This window comes from Vanessa tameamea, chromosome 4, assembly GCF_037043105.1.
Source record: "Vanessa tameamea isolate UH-Manoa-2023 chromosome 4, ilVanTame1 primary haplotype, whole genome shotgun sequence".
Lineage (NCBI taxonomy): Eukaryota > Metazoa > Arthropoda > Insecta > Lepidoptera > Nymphalidae > Vanessa > Vanessa tameamea.
The window spans coordinates 4,428,067-4,451,668 of NC_087312.1; the positions used below are offsets into that span (position 1 = coordinate 4,428,067).

A 23,602-nucleotide genomic window follows, 5' to 3' on the forward strand; every position below is an offset into this window, starting at 1 on the left:
AGTTTATAACATAAAGAATATATTAACAACTACATACAATACAATGAAATTGACATCAGTTGTATATATTTATATTTTTAAGATACCGTCAATTTTTTTTTTGAATACGAGCACGCGCTCTTTCCCCGACATCCAATTAAATATTAGTTACACTAATAGTATACACGTATGTTTTTCACAAATTATTAATTTCTTTAGATTATTAACAAGCGTATGAAACAGCCTTTCGTTATTTTTGACGCGAACAAAAATATCATTGTATAAAGAGTATTTTGAAATAACACACTAGCACAGCCGAAAAAAAGTATCACTATTTTTGTATCGAATAAAATGCAAATGAACTCGTACCAAAAAGCGACATTTCCTCTCTGTAATGTCTTTATTGAGGGTGAATTTACGAAGCCAAAACGTATAGTGTCGACCCGCTGACATCGGCCCGGTACGGTATCGCGACGGATGTAATAATTAGCCAAGTGATCGTGGTGCTGATAGCGTGTAAGAATAAAATTAAATATCTTCGAGTTATTAGGGGTCAATGCGTAAAAATACTTTTTAAATATTTTTTTTCAGCGGTGAAATCAAACTGTTTGAATTAGATATGTTGTAGAAATGATTTTCTACAAAAATGCAATAGAATTTCTATAATGAAATAATTGCAATCCTTTTGACTTTCGAATATAAATACGAGAACAAACATTACCTACGTATGCAAGTGTCTCTTTATAAAGCGATAAAATTGAATTACGAGGGAGCATTAACATTAATATCAATTACAAAATGCTCATAAATTCAATGGCACGCGTGTAATGCGACAATTTAACAGAAAATTAAAATAGGCGCCGCAAACCGCGGACGTCAATTCGCTATAGTTTGTCCAATTTATCAGTGCTGAGAGTCGTTCGGAAATAATCGTAATCGAACCGAGCACTGCGCCGAACAATATGGGCCGATGTCGGCCTCTCTAATTGGCCCTTACCTGGAGCGCACTCGAGAATGATAAAGCCCCCATTAGCCGCCCTATTATTTACCTACTCGTCATTAGCGTAGACTTCATTAGGATAACGAGATAACAGAGCCAGTTTGAGTAGGGAGCCCGTAGTATTTTTGGTGTTTTTGAACGGAATCAAGGAATTTTTGAAGAGCACCTATCGAGCGCCCGAGGAAAAAGAACGAGCTAATTATTTACAAGCAGGTAAGAGGACGGAAAGAGTCTTTGGTGGTACTTAAGAAATGAAAACGAGAGACAATTGAAGGATTGACGAAAAGGTAACAGACCACCCGCGACCGGGCGACGGGCGTACGCCGCGCCGTCCGTGTATGTAATATTCGACGCATGTCATTAAGATCGCTATCGTTTATAATAGGAAAAATATCGATGTTGCATTGAGCCCTCGGTGCTGTTCGACAAAAAACACGCCGAATTTATTGTTAATTATAAAACTCCGGCGTCGAATATTAACCCGGAGATGCGATGCCGAGATAGCAGCGGGCCTATTTATTTATTATTTAGATATCCATTGGTGCGGTCACGACTCCATATTGTTTCGCTGTAATGGCATTAATGACCTCGGTTTAAAGTTGAAGTGTTAATTTGATTTAAAATTACGCCCTCGATTACGATCTTCACGTGGAAGTTTTACCCTAAGCTTTAATTACAGCGGTGATCCCTGATGGAGTTGGCGTGATATGGCTCTTTTACGTTTAATAATATTATATTATACCTTTTATTAAGTACTCGATGATTAAATGTACGGAGCCCGCCCGGTGAGAATAAATACGCATAGCGTGATACGTGTTACTTTTATTTTTAGTAAATATTTGATTGGTTATTAATGTAATTTGTTTCATGAATATAAAAAGGTTTAATAAAATAGTTTTTACTTAGTTTCTTATAGTACAAGCAATGAAATATTTAATTTTTATTTATATTTTAATGTATTATTGAATTCATCTTTTTGTACATTTGTCTGTGGCATTGTACCCAAACAAATCCACCGATTTCAATGCGATTTTTTATCTGTAATAACTGTTTTTACCGAGACTGTTCTTAGTTATTATTAATACTACCCTACCTAACTAACCTATACAGCCTTTTAAAGGTCATCTTTAATTTTCTAGCGGGAATAAAGAGTTAGTAGTTTCGATTCTAGATTGGAATGATAATTTGTAATCACGTTGCTTATAAATTTGCATTTAAAATAAATTGCGTATGCCTTATAACGTTTTTTAAAACCCAATACCATTTGTGCGCCACCTATTTCTGCATTGATGATATACGCCAGAAACCACGCAAGGCCCAGCGCCTTAGGACTCTAGGAGTACTTCAGTTCGCACACGAGTACAAATAACAACCATAATTTTATTTTATATTTAAGATTAGCTATTTTCCACGACTTTACGTAGTTTTCAATTTGATGAAACGTTATAAAATTGTCGAACAAATTCAGAAACGTATAGTTGCTCCCCAAAGTTTCAGATATCAGTGGAATGGTCCAGGAACGTATACAGATTAAACTAAGAAACATTGATTTATTTAAATAGAATTTTAAAAAGGTTATATCATCAAAAAATAGTAAAAAGTATACAGTTTATAAATGGGATTTATTCTGTATATAATAAAGTATTGTATATTGATATTGTTATAAAATTGGTCGAGGACCTTTCTCGACAAACTAAACAGTCTTTTTATACCTATACTCAGATCTCAGGTAGATTTTTTTTTGTTTTAATTTAAAATGGTTTTCGGAAAAGTTAATAATAACCGACGCACAACATAGGAACAGATACGTCAAATATAATTAATATTTGAGCTTGAATTTCATTCTTATCTAAATATATGTAATTTATTATGATTTAAAGTCAAAATAATTTGATTTTGATTGGTGTTTAAGCGATTCATATTTTAAAATTCAATTGATACAAATTTTATATTACATTATGTTTTTTAAACCTAGTATGCATTACTTTGACTATATTTAATTTAAAATAGGACTCAATCATGACGTAAATAAAGTTGGGATTTATCTTCGAGATGAGTTATGCAATTTATGCTAAATTCTTGATAGCATAAATAAGCAACGCAGCTAATGATGCAGAAGAGCTGATTCGTTTTAATGTCTATAAAAGATTTTCTTTCCTCACAAAGAAAAGGAAATTATGTTATTTTATTGGTAATTATTTAAAAGTAGAATATTAATTTTAGATGAGTTGGTTGAGTGAACAAAGGCTTAACACTGGCTAACGTATATATTACAAACACAGACAAATTTATATGAAATTTATTATAATGATATGTTTGATGATATTTTCTTCTAAATAATATTCATTCAAGGGAATAAAAAAAAAAAAATTTTTTTTCGAGTTAACTACGTAAGTACCTACTCATTAATTCCAAGCGCAAATGTTTACATGGTGTAATCTTGCCTAAGAGTCTAATGAAAAGACAATTTGACAAAAGAGATCAGGTCCAGGAAACCTAAATATGGGAGAGTAATTATGTCAACTTTTGAATCGCAAGCTGCTATTGAACAGTTTTTTACATAAATACCCAAGAATTCCTATTAGACTAACCCAGGAGCTTCAGGCATATAACAGGCCACTAGACCAAGGAGACGAGATTAATGTGATCTTAATTATAAGTCTTATCGTTTTACGCAATAAGAACAAGACAGATAAAGCAATCGTAGCGCGACTGAAATACGATCGTCGTTCGTTGTAAACGTCACATTAATTAGCATCCCGCTAATGAAGAATTATGGCGGGCTAATGAGATGAATGTATTTATTAGCTTAACGATTACATCGAAGTTTGATTTTGATTGTAACACTGTAGAACGTACGATTAATTTATTAGAATTGGACGTTCCCGTTAATTTTTTTTTTTCTTTATCATTCCTCATGTCCTGTTTTGTTACAAAAAATAAACAGGTGACATTTAGTTCTTATTGTAATGTGAATTGTAATAGTACTTACTTTCCTAATATATTACATACTATTTAGCTCAAAACGTGGCTTTACGGTCGCGATTAGAGAATTATGTTTTTTTTTGTAAACCATATTCCAAAATTATTGTTTGCGGAATCATAAAGTAACGACTGACTTGAGTTTTTTTTTTGTAAACGAGCAAATTGATAAAGTTTAATAAATGACCTTGGTATTGTACACGCAATAAAGTTTTTGCTTTTAAAAAATACTTTTACAATAATTATGTATTTTAGGTAGATATAAATATATACATATATGTATAACATATAAAATAACATAATAAACATATTACAAATATTTTCAAGGACTGTCTAAATATTAGAGATATAGTTTCCTGCAAACCCTTTAAGATCCGGATAAGTGTGAATCGTTGTTCAAAGCCGAGAAAGAACAAAGCACATTACCTCTAAAGAGGGCGCAAAAAGACGTTAATAATATTCGTCAAAGCACTCCGGTTACATTAAATCAATTTGCCCTTTCCGCGCGGTAAGTAGCGAACGCTGTAATTGATAAGTTGAAATCCTTGTAGCGAGAGACTAGAGTTTGGCACTGGCAACTCGGTTTTCACGTCATATACGGTATCTTACTTTGCGTAAATTATCGTTTTTAACTTTACTGTCTGTCACAGGACATTTGTCAGCAGCTAATTGAAAAGTTTAAAAATAGAACATTATAAATTCGATAACAGTATGACTCCAGCCTAACAATTTACTTTAATTTGACCGATTTTGGTGACGACGGAATACTCAACGAAGAATGATGCGACGGTATGTTCAGATACAGCGCCAAAAGGAATTACGTGTTTTGCGAGGCGAGGAAGTGTAATCAATGCCAATTCCCAAACTTCAAGCAGCTACTTAGAAGTAAGTGATAGAAACAAACAATAACGCTTTATTAGCACGAGTCAGACATTGAACTAAGGACCTCGGGATTCACAGCTTTACAAGCTATCCACTAGACCAACGAGTCAGTCAAATTATAACAGTGGTTATTACGTATTATTTAGGTATAGATGTAGATTTATGTGGTTCGTTTTAAGATGTAAACGAAGTCCGCAACTTTACCTTCCGTCGTCTGTAAGTTAAGAAATAAATTTAAAAATATAATTCTATAACTCGTTGCAGGAAGCTGCGGCATGTTTAAAAGTGAAAGTTCTTACTGACGACCCAATAAAACCGGTTAAAATACCTTCGATTTGCGATTAATTGCAATTATATTCAAAGCTCATTGAAAGTAGTGAGCATGACGACTCAGGCGCAAGCGTTATGTTACAAGATTTAATTTCGCTAGTACATAATTCATCAATAAATACCAATGAGGTTAATTAATAATATATAATGAAGATTAAAACGAATTTTATGACGTTAATTGGTTCGGTATTAAACAGTTTTTTTTACATGACATAATATATAAGAATACATGATAAAATTTATATATATATGCATTAATTACAGTCTCGTGGCAGCTACTATAATTCTTATTTTAATGCTTCCATGGGGATCGCATATATCCTTTATTTTATGGACGTTATATTTTTCTGTAACGTGGTCGTTAAGTCGGTTTATCTTGATCTTGATCAGAGATTTTTATTGATTATTATTTTAATTGATTTAAAATAGTATAAATTAAATATTGAGATATATTATGTTTTAAATACATTGATGTTGGGCATCAACATCAATGTAGAGTTAATTTTGATAGGCAAAATTATTCATTGGTACGCAAAATAATTGTTTATTTGTTTTAAATGATTACACTAGTTCTTAGATCCAAGTCATTGTTTTTAAATCGAATACAGATTTGATTTAAAAATAATTACTCTAGATAATCTATTTTGTCAGTTTATTATTATATTTATTTCTTGAGAAGTCACCATTTTTAATGAAACATAATTGAATTAACTTCGATTATTAAAAAAATAGATTTGTAATTATCGATACCCATCGTATCGAAACCATACTTTATAAATATTTAATCTGTGGTTACAGTTTGAAAGGGATCGTAAAGGAGTGCACCGGAACAGATCGTACGACAATATCCTAATTCACTCGCGCGAATGTAATCCATTAGTGTTCCCGGCCCTCTTCGGGGCGCCCCCTAGCCCCCGCCATTCATAATATACCTCCATATCATTTGTATTGGCACATGTTTCATATGACTAATGGACGAGGGCACATTACAGAGACATCTGCTTATTGCAATCAGCGTGCTTATAAAAATCTTTATGTGATTGACAGCAATGTTACGTGATGATTGTTAACCTGTGGTGTTTTTTTTACGCAACGTAACAATTTTCCTATTACAGATAATAAACATGAGTAATAAATTAAAAATCTATTAAGTTCGTATATATATTCATGCATTTGTGTAAAATAAAAAAAAAAACGCACTAAAGATACCGTAAGAAAGAATCTTGCTTCAATGCGGTTTGGTACATGTTGTACTTAGATTTCAATCCGGCACATATACGGTTCCTAAGCAAATTAAAATTCAGTGGTGCTTACCCGAATTAGAACCTCTAACATCCCGTTCCTATTGTTGGATTATTTATATAGGTTCTGAATTATTTATTTAACTATACATCGTTAAAATTAGTTAACAAATTGCAGTGTAGCGCTTTTAGAATGAGCGCTAACAAGCAAAATGACTGCAAACGTGACCGCAGCCTCAGGGAGCTGCATAGAGGCTGCTTTAGGGCTTATTAATTAATGAATTAGACGCCGCTGCTCTTGAGTGAATTAAAGTGACGGGGAAAATGTCCCGTCTCGCTATTTTGCATTCATCTTGAAAGATAAAATCATTGTACGTATATTACTACGTATTACTTTTATCATCCAAGGCCTCTAAATTTAATCAGAACTATTTAAATTAAAAAAAAACTATTATCGTTATTGATGAAACATATAAATTAAATAACAATCTTCAATGCTTTTAAATCACATATCGATAAACATCATCTACATCGACACAAACATATTTAGGATATTAAAAAAAAAAATACACACAATACAAATAATTTTCTAAATGAAAACATGGATTTTTACTTAACAATTCACTCTGTTTGCCCTCTGAGCTTTAATACATTTACCTATCTGCATAGATACCGTTATAGCGTTTTCAGAAAAATTCAAGAAAGTAATCAGCGGAATTACGTCGGCTACTAAAATATGTATTCGTCATAAAAGTATGCGTCGACTTCTGTGGAGGATAAATATTCATTATAGAGGATCGTCGGGCGTTTTAGCGGGATTAAATGCTATTAACTCGCGTCGCGATGCTCTCTGGAATCAATCGAAATTGAATATCCGAATTGTTGGTAGTGAGAGCCTATTCGATTAATTGTTTATTTAGTGGGTTGTATATGTATATTTCCTTATTTATAAATCGATTTCATAATCGATATGCTGTAGGTAATCTGTTATTAGTAATCTGTTATTTTATTTAATAAGGATAAAATGTCAGGCGTATCGATGGATGGTTAATTATTTAGTAGACGTTAAGTACTTACATCGAGATGTCCAATTATTTCTTAGTTGATTATATAGAATATAAAATATTTAATGTAGTTTATATCAACATCTGATGTTATAAAATAACGGTCGTTAATTATTGCTTATTTTTATTAAATAAATATGTATAATAATATATATAGTCAAGTTTTTTTTTTAATAAAACATTGAGGAATTATTACTAACTGTAAAAATAACACGCGGAGTATTTTGTGTGTAATTTAAAGAAAATTGACTGACAATTTTTCAAAAAAGACTTTTTACTTCGTACTTTAATTCGTGCAATTAATAACTGTTTATATAGTTGGTGTCAATGTAAAATTAGCGTAAATTTTGTTTTCATGACATTCTTCTTAATAAAGAAATGATTTTTGTATTAAATTAGTCAAGTTAATATTTTTAATTTGCTTCAATATCTTTTGTTATTTTGCTAATCATTTTATAGTTTGTGTGTTTGTTATAAATTTATTCTAAAAATCTTAAGTTTTATTTTGATTCATTGAAACTAATGAGTCGACAGTTAAAAAAAACATAGGTTACATATATCATATTTATATGTTGCATATTCTTTAAATGATAATTATTATGTTAATATATATATAAATTTGTCGATCCGTACTTACGGAACGCTGCCAAAACTATAATAGATACAAGGGAAGTTTAAATATAAGATTTGTAGATCTCCAAAATGTTTACAAAAAAAACCGGAGAAATATATCTCTCTCTACATTTAATACGCGTAAAATACACAGAGAGACAGATATAATTGATATTGAGTTTGGGGGACATCGCTTGGCATAATATTAACTGTATAATAATATTTCTATTGATCTCATTCGCGAAGTCGGGTCATGTAGCTAGTTTTATTTTTTCATTTAAGCCAAGCAAGTAAAAACTAGTAATAAATTAGATAGCGTACTTCACAATATACTGTATAGTGATTAATAAATATATCGTTTGAAAAATTATACCAAAATATATATGATAGTCCTTAAAAATATAATCGAGTTTCTAATCAGTGTAAAGACGTTTCGTCTCATTCAATATGTACGAGCGTTGTAAACACCGCTCAAGTTGAGAGCTACCCACTAATTAATTACTCAACTCGCTTTCAATTAAATTAACTCGGAACGGGGCATCGACACGCACAGAATCGAGCGATTAAGATCGTTAATGTCGATCAATTTTCCTCGTTAGCGATCAATAAAGTTATTACCGTCCTGTAATGTTTGCACGTGATGCGATTCTATTGGCATCCAGCTAGTGTTTGGTTTATACGACTTTATCGATGTTTTAATCGATTGTACACTTCGATACAAAAAGTACGTTTATAAGTGACGTATTTCCAATACGGATGGTATAGTTAAAGATTTAAATTACACAAACGAATTATTTAAAGTTTTTTAATTAATTATGGCAAATGTAATTTAGTTTGAATTTGAAATAATTATGACATTTTTGTTAATAATTTTAATGTTAAATATACGCAATCACAACAAATAAAATATTAATTGATTTAAAAAAAAATGTTTAGAAAAAATTAGTAGAACTTCTTGAACTAAATTAATTTAACTTAATTAGAATTAAAACGTTATGAGTATACATAATAATTAATATATTTTAAGTAAGGCAATTATTAAAGGCTCAACGAATAAAGTACAACTTAAGTTTTTAATTAAACAATGGCCTCCAGCTTTCACATATAAGCGATATCCGCAAACAAAACCGAGTAAAACAAAAACATAATTTGAAAATTTGTATCTTAAATACGGAACACTAAAACTAAATTGGCCACTCCGAACTAGTTGAACCGAGTTTTAAACTGCGCCCTTAGGGGGGAGGGGACGTTTTAATTACGGCGTTTAAGTAAAAGCGGCGCAGCATCTAGCTAGGTGCATTACACAGATTCAACCACCAAAAGCCTCCCACTTAGCTAATGAAACATGTTCGTGTATAGTGTTTTAAGCGTCGTCGCAACGAGGCCTTCTGAGCATTGTGAGCAGAACTCGGGCCTCGGCGAGCGCGAGCGGATTCGGTGGACTCGCCTCCGCAAATCCTCATTTACTTGCATTATTTTAATGGAGCTATTGTGGGCGGATGTCCTTTGTCGTGTGCAGATGCGGATCCGGCGCACCGGGCTGTGGGAAATGTGCCGGTGCATAAGTGCATCACTGGCCTCGTTCGGCCGGTCGATCCCGAATTAAATAGCAGAAAGCTCCATTTCAATTTAGGGGATTTGAATGGATCCACTCTAGAATCACAGAAGAAAATGAGCTTTATTGTAGTCGTAGAACCGATAAAATAGACACAACCGGAAAGCGACGTATCCATTTAACTAATTAACTGGGACGAAGTCGTTCCGAAACCGCGCTCGCGTCCGCAGAGAACCCTCGGACCTCTAATAACTGGCTTCCCTAATAAGCTAAGAGGTTGTCTTGCTCGTATAAAAATGCAATAGACGGAGCTGAGCAACGACGCCGTTTAAACTTTTCAAATTTTGTAAAGCGCCTTATTATTAATTTTAAATTGGGTTAGTAAATTGCTTCGCATGTGTCTATGTAATATGTTGTCTAATCTAAATATATTGTGTACATTGTGTCTTATTATTCATGACCCACTGCGCCGGCGACTTTGTTCACGTTAATACTTGAAATGGCAATAAAGATTTTAACTTTTATATCTTCGTGTTTTATGACAATCAATTTGTTGGTTTTCGCGTGAGATATATAGACACCATTGTCATGGTAAGTAGTTATCACTGCCAATAGACATTCACGCCGTAAGAAATTTTAACCCTTCCTTACATTCGCCATCAAACTTGAGAACTAAGATGTTATGTCGATTGTGCCAGCATCGATTCAGTTCTTCAAATCGGAACCTACCCACGGGCTTGCCTTGCAGCTTTGCTGTGCTTAGAATCAAGTATTGAAAATATAATTCCTGTTTTTATATAAATATATTCCATTTCCATAATGGAATATTTATTTTATTGTGGTGCGTGTACATAATATGCAGTTACATAAATTAATAATGTAGTACATATGTCCATTGATTTAATTTCCAAGGAATAGATTACCGAACATTTTACTTTTAAAAAATCAAATTTAAATTAGCCTCCATTAAATGGATTACTCGCATAGTGTCACCGGTTGATTAATTCCTAAGCCTCTTGACGCCTAAACTACCTTCATAATAACTAAACTAGACACGAACTGGGCCCAATGAATAAATTAAACACTAATTTCTTGACACACTTTGTCTCAGGCGGATCACCTTGTACGTAATACCAGTAATATCGTTATTATTTTAACTACTCTAATAACTCATTCCTACTTCATTGCGACATTTGGTATTTGAGGTTTTCGTTAATATTTATTCATAAATAATTTGATAATACCACGAAAGTACTACACGTTGTAAGCATCGTAAAGTTTTTTTGCACTTTAAAACGATTTGGGATAAGATATATATACTTTATAATACTATGTTAAAAAGGTACCTTGAAATGCATAATTAGTGTGAAAATAATTAAATTAGGTGAGAGCAGCGGATCGTTAGCTGCACGCAACATTAGCGGGTTCGACGTCCGGCCGGCTCTCACGAAGGGCACTAATCTTTTAAGTAAAAAAAGAGTTAATGTAAACAACCTCGAGACATTATTTAAATGAAAGAATAAACTTTATTTGATTCTCGATCGATTAATTTAAAAAATATATCATCAGTTGAACTTGTTATGATATTTTTTTACTTAAAATAATAATATATGGAATACTTTTAACATTGTTTCTTTGTTATAATATTGGCTATACATTAATGACCATCGACGAAAAAACATTTTTATTCGCATTTGGAATAAATCGATAAAAGACCTTAAACCATTGCATGTTTTTAAAGATATTTAATATTAAAATTGTAAATCAAATGAAAAGAGAATATTTAATAAACGTAACTTTCGAATGTCGTGCTAACTTACTGCAAACGACCTCGCGTGCCGCGAACGCTCACGGTATATAGAATTAGATTGCTAATAGATAGATATCAGTCATCAATCAAAATGTCTAACTTTATGAAGCGATTGTTTAACTCAAATAGCCCCGTAGGTATTCCGAGGTAGCTCTGGACAGACGAAGTTTACTGGCGTAGCGTTTGCTCATTTATCCTTTGACAAAGAGTTGAAGATCTCACCTGTCCAGCGCACTACGTCAGCGAACTGAGATCAGAGAGGCAGGCGCCGAACCTAGCCCGAAGCCAGGTCCTTTGTGAAAGATTCCCAAAGCGAGTGCGAGGGCACTTTGATGTCGAGCCCGCCGGCTAATTTGGAAAAACGTTATTTAATTAACTTTCGACAGTCCCAGTAATCGTGTTACAAAGCCGCCAGGTGAGTGGTCAAGTCTTTGAGCGTGGCGAGGGCGATACCGAAACTTGATTTTTACGCCATAAGCGCAATAAAGGTGCTGTCATTTCCACGTGTTTTCCAATTAACATCGCGCCTTTGACCGCCATCTCTCGCACAAAGTAATAGCGGCTCTTTGTTTTGCAGTTAACAACATAGTTTAAATAAAGCTGTGCTCGTAATCGATCCCCTTCGGGCTAACGAATGACTGTAGCCACTTACTTTTTATACGTAATTACAACGGGCGACAGGCAGGGTGTTTGCAGTCTTCCAAAGCTTTATTAACAGGACTGGACAGTAGTTTTATGAGTTGCCGAAATAAGTTTGGGGGTATTTAAACTTTAGAATTGGTTAACAGAGCATTTTGCGAGAGCGCCGCCGTAAGCAAGCGCGAGACGAGGAGATGCCCGCGGCGCTCGGACGATGGTCGCCTACGAGATAATTAACTCTATGAACTATCCCTGTGAGAACAATTTAATATAGAAAATTGTTTATATTATAAATAATTCGTTTTAATTTTAGTCATTTAACAAACAAAACGTATAGCGAGCGAAAGTACGTACACTTTTAAATGCGGTCGGTATATTATGATACATGGTGTCCGAAGTTCGCGCGTTCCATCCGAGTGAGTACCTCATACAAACAAAGCGGACTTTGTGCGGTGTTCATTGAACAGCTTAATTGCATTTCTTTGCTACTTCACTATGTTCCTCGCACGTCTCATAGTCGAATTAGTACGTTAAACAGTTCTTTTAGAAAAATACGGTGTGTTTTCATAATCGTATCTCGATATACGTGTTTTTAAAATGATTTTCAAAGAAAAAAAACGGGTTAAATGTTTTGATAAAGATATATCTGTCCTTTTAAATGTTTTTTTTTTTTAATTGCGTATCACGTTGAATTTTGTAATTAGAATAAAGACGAGTCTTAAGTATGAGTAATAAAAGTTACAGTTACTTGTCACAATACAATTCGAATCGCAAAAGCGTAAATGGTTAGGTAATCCACAAAATGTTTGGAAGCAAGTTTATATCATGAGTGTTTTGCAATTGTGAATTTTATGTATATAGAAATAAGGTTGTCAATGTGTTTATCGAGTGGAAAGTTCCCTCTTCTTCATCTCACTGTTTCGTTTATGATTCTTGAATTTTTAAAGCCTTTGAAAGGACATGCATTTTGTATGTAACATTAAAGCGAATACACAGACATATATTTATATGACTATATTTTCTATTACCACAATACAATCAAATCAAGTGCTTTTAAATGTATCGTTAAATTGCATAAATACTATAAACTCAAAGTATTTTATTTTCGTTATTTCATTATATTTATATTATATTTATAGTAATTAATTTATAATTTTCACAGTAATTTGTTACTATGAATTTTTATAAAAACAAGAATTTATATATATAGTCTAAAGCTTAAGTGGTCGATTTAAATTTCTTATCAATGTGGCAGTGTTACACATATAAAAAAACTATGTGCCGTTTAGGCAAAAATCGTTTCGTAGGTTTATATTTCTTGTACATTTTATATAAAATAATTTAACATAGCAAACTTTCGTATATTGCTTGATTAAGCATGTAAACAATTCTAGAAAACCTGATTTTATTATCTGTGGTCACCACTTACTATCAAGTGGCGAATTTGCTCATTAGCCTATGTTATAAATCAAGATCTGATGATGTAAAGAGTTTGTGGATGTGAACAGAATCCTGCAGATTGAGCTCATTATTGTAGTTTTCACGAAAAATATATATATGTATATAAATTTTAATAATATTTTTAAACTATATGTAGGTATATTTTATTATTATTAAGTAAAAAGTCGGCTTTTGATAAAAATCTTTTTGTTTTCATATAACCCAAAAAAATTGTAAAAACTTTAAAAAGAAACTACATTAAAAGGCATACGTATATTATAGATGTTCACTTTAATTAAAACTAATTACTTGTGTCCGTTTTATTATGCCATATTTGCTACCGGAATTAATTAAATATTTTACGTGTTGGCTGCTTTAGTCACGGATAATAAATGTCTCGTAATTGCTTGACCAGGATGTTTTAACTGATTGCGAATTTAAAGTTTAAAGGGATATAATCTAATGCAACGATTTATATACTTGCGAAACGTTTTATTCAAATTATATGTGAAAAAACATTATTCCTACTTATAAACTATGATTCTATGTGGCTACTTATTTCAATAATGATTTAATCATATATTTTTCATTCGAACGAAGGACACACAGCATTATTCAAGTAATTAGTCCGTAAAAAATATTTACAAGTAAAGCCTAAGTTCAACTAGCGACCGGACCCGGTTTCCCACAAGTGCGATTAACTGATAAAGAAAGTCATATCACACACATGTGCAGCCTATAAATTTCCCACGGGCTAAGGTCTTTGAGGAGAAGGTTAGGAGCATATTCCATCACGCTGCTGCAATGCAGATTGGTGGATCGGATTGAAGAATATGATATAATATAAATATAATTTAGTATAGCACTTATGAATAATGTAGCTTTCTCCCAGTCTTACAGAATTGGGTATTTAGTTCTGGAGATTACACCTACAAGTAAACAATTTTTATTGTTTAATTTATTATTTATTGGATGATGTCGAGAAAAATAAATAATATAAAATAACGAGTAAGTACAACCAAGTGATCTGTCTACCATTACTCAGAAAGATTATGCAGTGTTTATTAATTTCACTGAACACTTTTTCACTGCATTCTTTAAAAATTCTGAAACATTGGAAAATACTTAAAATTATTGGGTACCGGCTATAAGTTATTGCTTATTAAAAATAGTTATATGCTCTCGTATAAGAGCCGATATGGCCCAGTGGTTAGAACGGTGAAGGAAAACATCGTGAGGAAACCTGCATGTGTCTAATTTCAACGAAATTCTGCCACATGTGTATTCCGCCAACCCGCATTGGAGCAGCTTGGTGGAATATGCTCCAAAAACTTTCTCCTCAAAGGAAGAGAAGGCCTTTAGCCCAGCAGTGGGAAATTTACAGGCTGCTAATGCTAAAAAATATGCTCTCGTAGATTAATAGACAATTTGACGTATACATTTTTGGTATATCTTTTAAAAACGATCCCTAAGAGAAATCGCAATCGACGCCATACTCTATCTAACTAAAGCATAACGTATACTAAACCGTTTAACTTTGTTATTACGCAATAGTTCTAAATAATCGCAAATATTATAAGTAATATAATTAAAATAAGTTTAATTTAATTTTCAAAATTAATTAAATAAATTGACCGTGAGCCATATTAGTACAGAGAGATCATATCACAGTATCAGATTTCTTAACAACTTGAAATTTTATTATGAGATAGTGGATTTAAAAGTGGGTGACCTTGGAGATAATACGAAACTAAATGTGTTCAGATAAAAAAAAATGGAAACAAAAACGTATTTACGATGCTAACATCCCGTAACGACTTCATGTATATTTTATTTCGTGTTTAGACCTGTTCACACTTCAAGCAGGAACTGAGTCAGGTTTGTTACGAGTCGACGGTATGTAAGTGGAGTTCAGAATCAGATACACTTAGATTATATAAATGTAGATTGAATGTCGCACTACAAAGGAACTGAAAGAAACGAGCCAACTTTATTATCTTGGTGTGCGTGACAGCTACGCTTGACACTCTCCAAACATCATACTACTTTACAAGAGTGCGTGTATTTAGTGCCCAACAGTTGGCCACTATGTTTTTTGACGCGTTCTCATCATTGAGAGTCTACTTAGACAGCAAGCAGATGGAATAAGAAATATTAATAATAATTAACGTTATCTAAGAGGTGATAAGTTAACAATGTTGTCTTCTTCTTTCGAATGACAGAACATTGATGAAAGAAAGAGATAAATTATTGTTTAACTAAGCACCCACTAAGCAACGTTTATAAAGTAAAGGCGAAAATACATATGGTTCCGTAAATATCGTAGTAATGAACAAAGGTATCTCTTTATAAGCAGAGTGTTCAAAGCTTATTCCACTAAGTTTCCAGTGTGGATTGGTGAATATATAATTTCACGTGACGTGCAGTTTTGTACTCAAAATCTTTAATTACAATGCGTTCTATATGCAGGCGGTTCATCCTGGCTCATTATATTATTGGTATTGTAATTTTTAGCGAGACATTTATACGTAACTATTGGCTTAAGAATTGAATACAATAATTACAAGTATGTATTAGATTTGTAAAGAGAGGAACGGTTACGAAACAATTTGTTTCCGATTGCACAATAAAGTGTTTGTGACTCAAATGTCAAGTACTTCAAAGCGTACCTGAATAAAGTATATTTACCTAGAGTTGTTTGACGAAATTATCACATATGTGTTGCATAAGAGGAAAAGGTACGACCAAGGACAAAATTGGGATAACAACTTGAGATATTTGCTATTGCAAGCTCCTAGCGACTACAAGGATAAAAGGTCGTTAATGGTGTATTTTGGGATACGTCGCTTTACAACTAATCATTGTTGGTATTCGTCATTAGTGCGTTTAGCATACAAAAGCAAATACGTACGTATGTTTGGGATATAATTTCAAAATCATTAGTGTCGCTATATCAGTGTTAAACATCAATGTGTATCTATTCCAATTTACGCGATTAATTAGATAATTTTGATATTAATTGCAATTACAGTAAATGAAATACAAAATTGTGGTTAAAATATTAAATCAACATTTATTTAATCATTTTTATTGAAATAATATTGAATAATTATTATGCAAACATCACATTATGAATATGAAATTTAGACAGTTTTTTTTAAATGTTTAATATTTAAATGATCTTTAATATTTCTTCCAATGCTAATGACTATGGGCGGCGACAACAATCTGGTGAGCTTTTGACAGTCTGACAACTTAATTCAAATTAAAAAAGAGAATACCGACGCTCAGACAAAGCAAAAGCGCTATTTGGTAGTATACTATTGTATATTACTCTCGACGCTCATTTTAGACATTCGTTATATCACAGTAAAATAAAACGTACCTCCTCATAGTCTCTGTACGAGTGTTGCGCTGGCGCAAGCGTCGGCGCAGGCGCAGGCAATGCTCATTCGCGCGAACGGCGCGGGCGACCCACTTTGCCCTTGCGCACAGGCGCACCGGGGGTCGCCGCGTTCGCATTCTTCATCAGCTTCTGCCAGTCCTGCTCGCAGACTAGTGAGCCCGCGAGCATATAGTACCTGTCAGAGTGAACCTTTAGCATCGAGCCTCAAAATACAGTTCTGCAATTCTACTATCAGATAATATTAACGGTCCATAATTGGTAATTAAATGCTCGCGTACTACGGTTTTAATAAAGAATAAAAACTTTTTTAAATAATTAAATGTTACTCATTATACGAAATAAATATATGTAGTATTTTAGAATACAATTTAACTCAATTGGTTTGTTATTTTTAATCTATCGACTGAGTGTAGATTAAATATGAAACTACATATGTATATGATTTTGTTTTCATATTGGAGATTTTTATCCGGTTGATAATTTACTCATCATCGAGCTTGCTTATCTGTTGGTCGGTGGTAGGTTTTCATTTGACAATTAATAAGTGAGTTTAATGTCATTTAAATATTGAATAAAGGATTTTGAATTTGAGTTTTTAGTTTGATTACATACTATTTTTGTAATAAATATTTAATCACATATAAAACAAATGTTCCCATTTGTTTCATATTAGATAATTTATTTATGGCGATTACAAGAATTAATTTCGGGTTTTGGTTTTCTCGGCATAGTGATGTTATTATGTAATATCATATTAACATACGGTACACGTGTAATAATCCCGATGTCATAAATTTTATCTTTGAATACTTGTATATATGTATAAATTTGCATCTTCAACACATTAAAAGGAGCCGCTAAGCTTAGATGTTTTAATAATGCTTCAGAGAACCGTCATTCTCTCTGTATAATGTTGCCTATTGATCAGATGTTTTGCAACATAATTTACTATTTTTTATATGAAATAATCTGTAGTAAAATGTATATTATAATAGTATATTCGTATTTAATGAATTATTATTGCTGGGAAAGCAATACGAACAGCGGGAGGAAATCAATAATTTCTTCACGAAATCGACGAATATTAAATTTTATCTTATCGACTGATTATAATGATGTCAAAAGAAAGATAAAGTTAAGAATTTCTCTTTAAGAGTGATTTAATCGTTATGTATTATTTTTAAAACGTGATAAGTACCTATCGCCTTGCATGAGGTGTGAGCCGCATTTCGAGCACGCGAAGCATTTTATGTGGAAGACGTGGAGGGGCTGCTGTGGCGCGTTCGTCCTCATCACGAACTCGCTCGCGGGTATTGCCTGCCCGCACGCTGCGCACGCGCCGCTTGAGCCGAACATTCTGGAACAATAATGAGAACCAATTACATACATTATAGTTCTTAGTGTTATCAAAAGAGACTTCTCGTTTGTAGCTAAATTAGTTGAGATCATACTTGTGAGCACTAGATTTTAAATGCAGTTCAGTGTAAACGATATTTTTCTATATTGATTAATTCATATTTTTCTAATATTCGATATATTAGAAAAATCGATACATTGATATTACTTTATAATTGTATAGAAATTTCGATTTTTGGATGAGGTTTTTTTTTTATTTTATTAATTTCGTTCGTGAATTTAAAATCGATGGTGGAAATAAGAAAATAATATGAACAACATGGATTCATTCGTCGGAATATTCAATACATTTATCGATTGTAAGTTATGTTTTTAATTTCAAAGACATTACTCCCAAAATATTTTCAACAATATTCGTTAATAGAGTTCAAAGTTACACGTGATTTTAACGAGCATGTTGATCTAAATGTGTATCCATTTAATCGGAAACGAAAATATTTGTGGGAATGGATTGGTTGCTATCTATAACAGGAATAGGAAGGCAATAAAGCAAATTCGTGGATAACATTAACGGATCAATCGCAAGTGGTAGATTTATGATTGGAATAATTGCGGCTTCAACTATACAAACGAAAGCTGATAAAGTTTCGTTATCGTCTCAGCTGGAAGATGGCACTAGACTATATCAACAAAGGGCTCTTTCAAAATCTCAGTTAGTAAATGGGAATATGCCATAATACGCTTCACAGATTTGCGATCACAGTGAGACGGTTTTAGTACTCGGAGACGCTGCTCGTTCTCCGGTAGATTTTCCCTCGGGAAGACTGTTGCGCCCTGCACGTGATGAAATAGTGTCTATTAAAACCCGTTAAATCAGCTGGGTAAGGATCTCGTGTCTCGATATGAAGGATTGGAGCTTATTTCATCAACGCTACTTTCACTCACCACAAAATACTAGATCAATTACAAATAAACTTTTTGAATATATAATAAATACGTGAAAAGTCAACGATGAACTTACGTGGGTATTGGTCATTGAACGCTTGAGCCATTTCGGTTTTGTTTCTAGGCAAACTAGAGCTTTTTGTCTTGTAAGTGTTGTAAATTTTGATTTGAAGAACGTCTTTTAACTCGCATTGGAGCAGATTGGTAGACTTTTAATATATCATCATGAAGTCTAAAGACAACAATGTAAAGGTTATGACATTATTTTTTAAGTAGGTTATATATACAAAAAGGTAACGTCAATAACCTTAAAGATTTTTTTAAACTAAGAAATGTTTTTTTCAACTACCATAAGGCTTAAAATAAGTTAGTATTTACGTATCCGTAAAACCGCTAATTTTGAAATAAACTAATTTTAGTTTTTTTTTCCGTATCTTTACTTTGATCTTCTAGAAAGGTTGAATTGCATACGCTATGTTGTAATGTGGTTAGCCAGTGAGAGTAGACCAGAAGTAAATCCACACACTCGTCTATATTGTATCTCTCTATAAACAGCAAATCAACTATAGTATAAGAGGACTTTCTCAATTATTATTTTTAAGCACAGACACGAAATACATATTATGAAGATACTTAATGTAATATGTAAAAAGTAACTTCAGTAAGTATTTACCTAAATATTAGTAATATACACCACTTCTTCTGTCGTCAATGCGTAACTAACCACGGATTTTTCCACGGAAGATGTTGTTCCTTGTGCCTATAGTTTCACTGGCTCATTTTTCAAACTGACACACAGCAATACAAAGTATTGCCCTTTGTGGCAAGTGGGTGGTAGGGCACCACCGAGATCTACCGGAGGATATGAAAATTCTCCTTTTGTTTTTTTGTTTGACTTTAATCAGATCTGACAGGTGTGTTATTTCGGAACCATTTTACTATTTAAATTTTGTTAATGTATTTTGTAATTCTAACAATGAGGACGAATTTCTGTCTGGCAACAAAAAATATAACTAGCGAAGTATCGCGTACACGGCTGTGTAACGTAACCTACGGCTCTTAAAACTTTGATAAATGGATAATAAAACAAAATAATGACAGCGATAATAAAACTATGCATATAAATTCTGGAACAGACGAGTAGTCAAGCTTTTTGACGGGTGTGAATCTATATGATGCTATTATTTCACAGATATAACTTTGTTTGAAGATGCAAAGGAGGAGGTATACCGACATATTCGTAACACAAATACAGCATTAATATTCGAGTTTCATCAATAGTAATTGCATTCGAAACACTTGGACCTCGGTGAAATAGTGCAAAAGCAACAAAACGTATAACACGTCTTATTTCTTATTGCCTCCACTGGTGGGAAGAGGGCTGGTTCACTTTTCGCCCAGAGGAACGGAATTGAGATTCAACATTACCGGTTGCATTCTTGCACTCACCACAAATCTTTTTTTATTTGTATACACTTGTTTAAGTCATCGATGAAAATAATTCTTATGTATGGGTAATGTTGCTAGCATTCTTTCCACCAACATGTTTTTTTTAAAAATATATTTACACATTTTTTTAGCTAAAAATTGATAATATTTTTGATGTTACTTACATATAGGTTCGTTTTATTTCATACATTTGTAAATGTAACAGATTATATAAAAAGCGACGCTAATTTTAATAGCACTATCAATTTAATATTTTAGGTAATGTTCGAGAACCGTATTGAATACGGCACAGTATGTACCTGGTTATGTATAAGATTCCGGGATAACTTAACAATTACATACAATAATATTAGCCTTGATATAAATACGTTTAAACTTAATACAAATGTCAAATCTATTATGGTTAACATTAAAATAGCTCAAGCATTGAGCAATTATGCCTGTCAAGTCTAGAAACAAAACTTCCGGCAAAATCTTACATTATACACATAAGCCGACCAAATATAATCGTGTTTAGTTTTTTATAATGATTATAAGTGATTTATGGCAACACTAAACATGGCTTAAGGTCGAATTACCATTTAAGCGTGTAATTGAAGTTTAAACCTATAATGAGTGTAAGCGTGTATGATAAGATATAAAAGTATTAACATGATCAATATCTAGTAATGGTTGTCAGTCCTATAAATGTTTGAGACATTTGAATGACTCGAGTGATTTGGGCAGGTTGGGGAAATGGGAACTTATAAATGACTTTTATCTTTATATATATATATATAAATCTTCTGTACGTGTAAATGTATCTGAACTGATCCTAACATTTGCAACATGGGTCCCTCGTTGTTTGTTGATGTTTTAGATGGAAACCGATAGGTGGCGCTGCGATCGGGAAGTAAATAAAGTTAGTCTATATGTAAATAAAAAGGACATTAAATAGTCAGACAGGCAAATGGACCAACAGGTCGCAGTACAAAACTATTAAACATCCTCTACTTCGTCAAGGCGTTAAGAACCTTGTACTAAGATATTTTGTCCCTTGTACCTGTAGTTTCACTAGCTTACACACATCGGTGCACAACTATATTATGTATTGCTGTTTGGTGGTAGAATATATGAGTGGGTGGTACCTACCCAGACGGCCTTGCTCAAAGTCAAGTATAGGTAGGTATAAGCAGTTTATTGTTACGTTATAAAAATCAAACAGTTTGTTGTACATTTCAGTCATGTAAAATTATGAATTTAGTCACCGTACCTATTAGGTACATAAAAAGTATATTTTTTACATTTAAATATTGTTGTTATCGTATTATTTAACCGCTGCCTACGCCACCGCATCCCATTATTATGCATTACCGGTCACACGTTGTAATAGAAATGTCTGATTAATTTAGTGGCTTCGATCGCATACATTACGTAGCAAACAACGCAAGCATCAATTTTCCCCAAGTCACCCAATAGCCACGAGGCCCTTGTTGCAGCTGTTGTCATTTAATGGCCTCATTTAATACTTAATGAGTAATTATTGCAGCGGCTATTACCATCGAACGGATTCGTATTATTTACAACCGTACTGAATATATTAATAAATCGTAACAATCCGTTCGAAGCCAATCAAAATTTAATTACCTGCGCTTCTCCGAAATAATTTGAAGCAAACATCGCTAAAAGATAAATTTGAAAGTCTTAAAAGATAAATTCACTTCAATCACTCGCAGCAAATAGGATTTCGTTTCATTTACTCCGGTAAGAGCGTTTTCAATTAAGGAACGCCCGACAAACAGTAGGTATCGGCGTATGAAGGTAAAATTAATTAAACCGAGCCAAGACAAACATGTACGAATCTATTTGTGTTGGACGCTCGCGAGGATGTGCGGTACACGATATACGAACTTGTCCCATCGATAAAAATGTTACGAATACGCCTTCAGAAATCAGAGATGATTCTAAATTTATACGGGGAATATGAAACTTTTAATTCAAATTTGCGACGTAATAAACTTGTTCTTTAATAAATATTTATTTCAACCCATTCGTTACAATTCGAGCTTTGCTCTAATTTGATGAGTATGTGTTATTATACGTCAATGAATTACTTAACATGAATCAACTTTTTAGTGAAAGGGTACAAAATTAATCTCGAAGACTTTTAGATTACCTTCATATGTGTCACGGATTTATTAGAATTCGCAATCGGAACTAACTTTTAGGTTTCCTTTCAAACTGATATTAATTAAGACATGTGTAATGAGGAAGTTTGGTGTCTCCGCTACCAGCCAGTCGAAGTTTATTTGCCTTCGTTACGTGTAAAATTGAATACGTTGCCGTGAATCCTCATTAATTTAAGATGAAGACTGTATCTTGACATGTTATTTTATTCATTACGGGAATGTCTCGAGTCTGAATGTTCACGTGTCGAGTTTAGATTGTTACAAGGAACATAATTTAAAAGCTCTCGGGAGGTCATTAGCGGATAAGGACAGGTGAGAAAGATTTCATGTTATATCTCCTTAACTTTTGACGTTACAGACAAATGATAATACTAACTATAAACAATATATTCGATATTTTACACGCTTTATATTCGTTTCGTTTGAAGTAAACATTGACGACGAATCATTTGAATTTAAGAATCTTGAATGAAATTTATTAAGGATTTGCTTTATTTATAATACTTCCAGATTCAAATAAATAATCATAATTGAACGAATATTCTTAATAAAAATCTAAAATATTAATTAAAAAATGAGCGCTTATTAAGGTCATTTAGTAAAAAGTGTATGTAAGATTTGTCAACTTAAATGAAATACACCTAAAGAAGTATTCTATTCAAGAGTTCATTATGTCACTTTAATGAAACGAATAAAGTCCGAATTTAGACAAATGTAGAAAGGAACACTAGAATAATTTGATAG

The 23,602-nt window shown here is 32.8% G+C and overlaps 1 protein-coding gene across 2 annotated transcripts in view; it reads right to left on the reverse strand.

Moving 5' to 3' along the window:
- LOC113394348 (LIM domain transcription factor LMO4) overlaps positions 1 to 23,602 on the reverse strand; it is a 159,239-nt gene that overhangs the window by 19,013 nt on the left and 116,624 nt on the right. For both annotated transcript variants that reach the window (XM_064220748.1, XM_026631630.2), the window contains exons 3-4: positions 18,139 to 18,297; positions 16,920 to 17,115 (exon numbers count right to left, since the gene is read on the reverse strand). In XM_064220748.1, coding sequence (XP_064076818.1) covers positions 16,983 to 17,115; positions 18,139 to 18,297 — 292 coding nt within the window. In that variant the 3' untranslated portion in view covers positions 16,920 to 16,982. The remainder of the gene's footprint in view (positions 1 to 16,919; positions 17,116 to 18,138; positions 18,298 to 23,602) is intronic.